At 42.5% G+C, this 5,829-nt stretch overlaps 2 protein-coding genes across 2 annotated transcripts; both read left to right on the top strand.

The window, feature by feature from the left end:
- The first annotated feature begins 3,049 nt into the window (after positions 1-3,049).
- On the top strand, positions 3,050-3,523 carry LOC107764741 (uncharacterized). The gene has a single exon (XM_075248448.1). It carries the CDS (start codon positions 3,050-3,052, stop codon positions 3,521-3,523), a length of 474 nt encoding a protein of 157 aa, XP_075104549.1.
- A 388-nt stretch (positions 3,524-3,911) lies between these two features.
- LOC142178594 (uncharacterized) lies at positions 3,912-5,393 on the top strand. The gene is made up of 2 exons (XM_075248447.1): positions 3,912-4,680; positions 4,834-5,393. The coding sequence occupies exons 1-2, from the start codon at positions 3,912-3,914 to the stop codon at positions 5,391-5,393; spliced, it is 1,329 nt and encodes a 442-aa protein (XP_075104548.1).
- The last annotated feature ends 436 nt before the right edge of the window (positions 5,394-5,829 follow it).

Raw genomic sequence — 5,829 nt, 5'->3', positions numbered from 1 at the left:
TCTAAAAAGATACACAGAGAATTAACCTTTATTTTCCATTTTTCTGCTTTCATCCGAAATTTTGAGCAACTTCTGGATTTCTGGGTTAAATTTGAAGCTATTTTGAATTGTTCTCTTTGCTGCTGTTCTGTGTTGCTGTTACATCTTCTCAACTTCATAGCTTTATTTTTTTTTATTTTTTTGTCTAATTCTGCTGTAAACAGGTATGTGGACATCTACTTTGCCCATGGGCCATATACATGAAGTTTTGAATTTTCTGCTGCCTCACTCTCAATGTCGTGTGGTTATGTGAACTGAGTTCCAGATTTTGATTACCTGTTTCTGTTTTTGTTCGGATTTTCTTATGTTTTCTTTTAGTAAGTTGAAATTACCCCCATTCATGTATTGGTTCAAGTTTATACTGACTTTGGAGTTTTTAGTTTGATTATGTGACTGTTAATTGGAATTGATTTGAGGTGTCTGTTCTCGTGGCACAGTCATGATACGTAATCCTCAATTCGGGTGCGCATTTTATGCGACTCGATCATGACCTCAAACAATAACTAAAATAAACATGTTGTAGATTGTGGGTACGGTTCCCGTGATGCGATTCGCAATGTGTACAAAAACAAATAAGTGCGCGACATCGCGACTTGTTCAAATAATTCCTTAAATAATTAAAAGCGGCTAAAAAGTTAAAAATGCACAAATAGGTTTAAAATACGTAATAAATCAGACAACTAGCCCAATTTATAATAGTTGAGCGACTGTGCTAAAATCACGAAATCGGGGAATGCTTAATACCTTCTCCCGGGTTAACAGAATTCCTTACCCGGTCTTCTGATTTTCGCAGACTTTTAACGGAGTGAAATTTCCTCGATTTGGTATTTAAAATAAACTGGTGACTTGGGACGCCATAAATTATTCCAAGTGGCGGCTCTGATAAAAATAATAATCCCATTTCGATAATGTCACTTAAATTGGAAAAATTCCTTATCCCCTCGGGAAAAAGGAGGTGTGACAGCTCTCTCTATAAAGGTTGACAAAAATCGAACGACTTCGGTCAGTAATATTATTAAATTTATATTTTAATTATTTTAAAATTGATTTTCCGACCGAACACTGTCAGAAATATTTAATTATAACTTATTCCGGTTAGTAAATTAAATATATATAATTTTTGTTATATTAAAAACCAATTGTCTTGGGCGGAAAATCATAATTTCAAATATTCCGACCGAAATAGGTCGGAAATTTTGAAAAACTTTAATAAAAAATTAATTTTGCAGATTATATACAAGTATGACCATGTCTTGGTCAAATATTGACCAATTTCCGACCGAAATCGGTCGAAATTTTTATTTTTTTGCTGTGGGATCACTATTTCCGTTGTCAGTAATATTTTCTTTGACTTTTGCGATCAAGTTACTTAATTTTCGACCGATTTCGGTCGGTTTTCGTTGGACGAATTTTGCCAGTTTTCTAATAGTGATAACTGAGACTTCTTACCCTATGAATAAATATTTAATTAAAAGGAAAATAGTAAGAAAAAGCCAGTTGTGCATTAACATTAAGTTGCTAGCGTATCAATGATTGATTAAGGGTAACACAGATGGTGCTTCAAAGTAAAATTAGGGGTCCAAACAAATGTATATATGCTGGCATATATGCAATTCTCTTGGTCGTGCAATCCAAAAGGGGTTGGTAAGATTATCTTTGAAACAGATTCTAGATTTGCTATGCAAGTGCTAAATAGAGTGAAAGAAAAATTAAGAACACACGATTTCTCAGGATTAATCACAATATCTGTTTCACTACTCATTAATATATTTATATGCTTCATACATGAACTACATTGTAAAGAACATATTCTATGACACTCCAACGATGTTCGGTTGTTAGGGTGGTGAGAAGAGAGTTACTGTTGTGTTCTTTTAATGTAAACCTTTTTATAATTTTTGAGAGATACAACTTTTCAGAAAGCGTCCTAGTAATAGCATCTCTGTGCTTTTAATTTATTAATATGGCCCCTAAATTGTTGTAATCCTAATTATATTACATTACTTGGTTATCTGACAGTCTCAACCCCCTAATTAATCTCACCTGACGGAGGCCGTGAGAACGACGTGCCGCCATATGGCTCGAAAAAGAAATTCGAGCGAATTTTTTTATTTATTATTATTATACATATTTGGCTCGAAACCTAACGTCTCTCTCTTTCTCTCTAACGTAACGTCTCTCTCTCTCTAACCTCGGCTAACGCCGACGTGATTCTGGCGGCCTCCACCAGCTCGAGTCAGGTAACTCCCCTTCCCTTCCTCTTTCCCCATCCCAGATCCGGCGATCTGCCCCCTCCCCCCCCCCCTCACCTTCTCTTTATATCCCCCTGTTTCTGCCTCCTCTTTCTTCCTCATCCACTATCCCTCTTCTCCTCTACCCTCGTCTTATTTTCTCCAGCTTTTGTTTTTTTTTTTTGGTGTTTTTTTTTGTCTTTCATTTTTTCTCTGTCGACGGGCATCTCCGCCGGGCAGCGGCGTTCTTCTTGGACGGCTAGGCCTTCTTGGCTGTCTTCTGTCCTTTCCTGGTGGGCTGCTTGTCGAATTTTTTGGCGTAGCAGCGGCAGCAGAGGAATCTGCACAAGGGCAATTTTCTGGCGAGCCTTGAGAGGAAGGTGAGGCGCAGACGCAAGTAACTGGAGGTGGGCGGCGGGTAGGAATTTTCGGACTGTAGCTGTTGTTGGTCAACACCATTTTGGCATCCGTAGACATTCCAGGTTCTATCATTCCTGCTTTGTATTTGTATCTTGCGTGTTCATAGCTTTGTTGCCTGCCTTTTACCCTTGAATATTGCATTAGTTGCCTGCCTTTGTTGCGTGTTTACCTTTCTTGGCCATTAGCTGAGTCACTGTACCTCTTGTGTGATTAAGAAAATATTTTAGTCTACAATGAAGCTTTTCAACTTTTCTGCATTTGCGTTAGTTTTAATCTTAATTTGTAGTCCATAGTTTCTTTGTGGGTGGGGTGGATAGTCGAAATAATGGTAGAGTAATATCATGTCATCGGGTGGGCCAATGGGAAAGGGTGGCAAGGGAGGTAAGGGATCTAGTAGGCTGAGAGCGGGGTCATGGAACATAGGGACACTGACGGGTAAGTCTATAGAGTTAGGGAAGATTCTTCATAAGAAGGGGATTAATATAGCATGTGTTCAGGAGACTAGATGGAAGGCTACGAGGGTATGGGATGCTAACGGGTTTAAACTATGGTATTCAGGAGGAGCAGCGGGCAAGAACGTGATAGGTATTTTAGTTGATAGAGACCTTAGGGAGATGGTAGTGGATGTTAGGAGGGTGAACGATAAGCTAATGACTATTAAGCTAGTGGTTGGTGGGGTCACTTTTAACGCGATTAGCATTTACGCGACTCAGGTGGGCCTGGGCGACGAGGTCAAAGACGCTTCTGGGATAATTTGGATGAGGTTATACGTAGTATTCCGCACTCCGAGAAGCTCGTCATTGGGGGTGATTTTTATGGCCATATTGGGGTGACTGCTAGGGATTATGACGAGGTGCATGGCGGGTTCGATTTCGGAGTTAGGAATGAGGGCAGTACCTCTTTGTTGGGTTTTGCTAAAGCATTTGACCTAGTGTTATAATTCGTGTTTCCAGAAGAGGGAGGAACACTTGGTCACTTTCCGGGGTAAGGTTGCCAGGACTTAGATTGATTACCTTCTCCTTAGGAGGGGAGATAAGGGCATGTATACTGATTGCAAGGTTATCCCGAGTGTGTGTCTGTCGACGAAGCATAGACTCCTGGTAATAAACTTGGAGGTCAAGAGAGTAAGGAATAAGAGAGCGGTGTACGGACAAACGAAGATTAAGTGGGGAAGCCTTGACTAAGGCAAAGGCGCAAGAGTTGAGGGAAAAGATGTTGGCCATGGGGGCCTGGAGGAGTAGTGGGGACGCAAGTAGTATGTGGACCAAGACAACGAACTATATTAGGGAAGCTTTTAGAGAGGTGTTAGGCATATCGAAGGGGTATTCGGGAGGCCACAAAAGGGACTGGTGGTGGAATGAGGAGGTCCAAGGAAAAGTGGAAGCTAAGAAGGCCGCATATCTGAAGCTAGTGGGGAGCACTGATGAGGAGGAGCAGAGGACATGTAGGGAGCGTTATAAGTTGGCAAGGAAAGAGGCAAAATTGACAATCACGGCGGCTAAGACTGCTGCTTTTGAGCGATTGTATGAGGATCTTGGGGGCAAAGGAGGCGACAGAAAGCTGTACAAATTAACCAAGATCAGGGAGAGGAAGGCTCGGGACCTGGATCAAGTGCGGTGCATCAAATACGAAGACGGTAGGGTTCTAGTGGAAGAGGCGGGTATTAAGCGTAGATGGCATGAGTACTTCCATAGACTCCTGAACGAGGAAGTGGACGGGAACATCGTACTAAGAGAGTTGGAAAACTCAGGGAGTCAGAGAGATTTTGGGTTTTGCAGGCGTATTAGGAGCGAGGAGGTTGAGGGGGCAATGTGGAAGATGAGCAGGGGTAAGGCATCTAGGCCTGACGAGATCCCAGTAGAATTTTGGAAGGAAATGGGGCGGACAGGCTTGGAATGGCTTACTGGGTTGTTTGATGTCATTTTCAGGGGGAAGGAGATGACCGAGGAGTGGCAGTGGGGTTTGATGATCCCATTTTACAAGAACAAAGGTGATATTCAAGACTGCAACAACTATAGGGGCATCAAGATGTTGAGTCATACTATAAAAATTTGGGAGAGGGTGGTGGAGAAGAGGGTGCGATGTAGTGTTACTATTTCCGAAAACTAGTTCGGGTTTATGCCATGAAGGTCTACTACTTAAGCCATTCACCTTTTGAGGAGACTGGTGGAGCAGTATAGGGAAAGGAAGAAGAATTTGCATATAGTATTCATAGACCTGGAGAAGGCTTATTTTAAATTCCCGAGAGAGGTCATATGGAGATGTATGTGGGCTAGCGGTGTCCCAGTGGCGTATATTAGAGTGATTAAGGACATGTACGAGGGAGCGAAGACTCGAGTGAGGACTGTGGAAGGAGACTCGGATCATTTTTCAGTGGAGATGGGGCTGCATCAGGGATCAGGTCTTAGCCCGTTTTTGTTTGCCTTAGAGTTAGATGTGCTAACACGACACATACAAGGGGAGGTGCCATGGTGTATGCTATTCGATGACGACATAGTCCTGATTGATGAGACGCGTGATGGAGTTAATGTTAGGTTGGAAGCTTGGAGGGAGACACTGGAGTCTAAGGGTTTTAAGTTGAGTAGGTCAAAAACTGAGTACTTGGAGTGCAAGTTCAGAGATTGGATGCATGAAGAAGGAGTGGAAGTGAAGATTGGTACTCAAGTATCTTGGGTCGATTATTCAAGGAAACAAGAAGATTGACGAGGATGTTACCCATCGTATTGGAGCGGGGTGGATGAGGTGGAGGCTTGCCTCGGGGGTTTTGTGTGATAAGAGTTTGACACCTAGACTTAAGGGCAAGTTCTACAGAGTGGTGGTTAGGCCAGCTATGTTGTATGGGCTGAGAGTTGGCCCGTCAAGAAGTCCCATGTCCAGAAGATGAAAGCAGCTAAGATGTGGATGTTGAGATGGAAGTGTGGTCATACCAGGAAGGACTTGATCAGGAATGAGGTTATTAGGGACAATGTAGGAGTGACATCAGTGGAGGACAAGTTGCGGGAGTCGAGGTTGAGATGGTTCGGGCATGTGAAGAGGTGAGACATAGATGCTCCGGTCAAGAGATGTGAGAGGTTTCCATTGCGGGTCTGAGGAAGGGTAGGGGCAGGCCTAAGAAGTATTGGGGTAAGGTAGTTAGGCA

Source organism: Nicotiana tabacum, chromosome 24 (assembly GCF_000715075.1).
Source record: "Nicotiana tabacum cultivar K326 chromosome 24, ASM71507v2, whole genome shotgun sequence".
Classification (NCBI taxonomy): Eukaryota; Viridiplantae; Streptophyta; class Magnoliopsida; order Solanales; family Solanaceae; genus Nicotiana; species Nicotiana tabacum.
This window is presented reverse-complemented; position numbering and strand designations above follow the sequence as displayed.

Bases quoted from the DNA above. Each gene is read 5' to 3' on its own strand.
- LOC107764741 (XM_075248448.1), top strand. From the start codon at position 3,050: ATGGGAAAGGGTGGCAAGGGAGGTAAGGGATCTAGTAGGCTGAGAGCG.
- LOC142178594 (XM_075248447.1), top strand. From the start codon at position 3,912: ATGGGGGCCTGGAGGAGTAGTGGGGACGCAAGTAGTATGTGGACCAAG. The intron at 4,681-4,833 runs GTGATATTCAAG...CTACTACTTAAG, and splicing joins CCCATTTTACAAGAACAAAG to CCATTCACCTTTTGAGGAGA.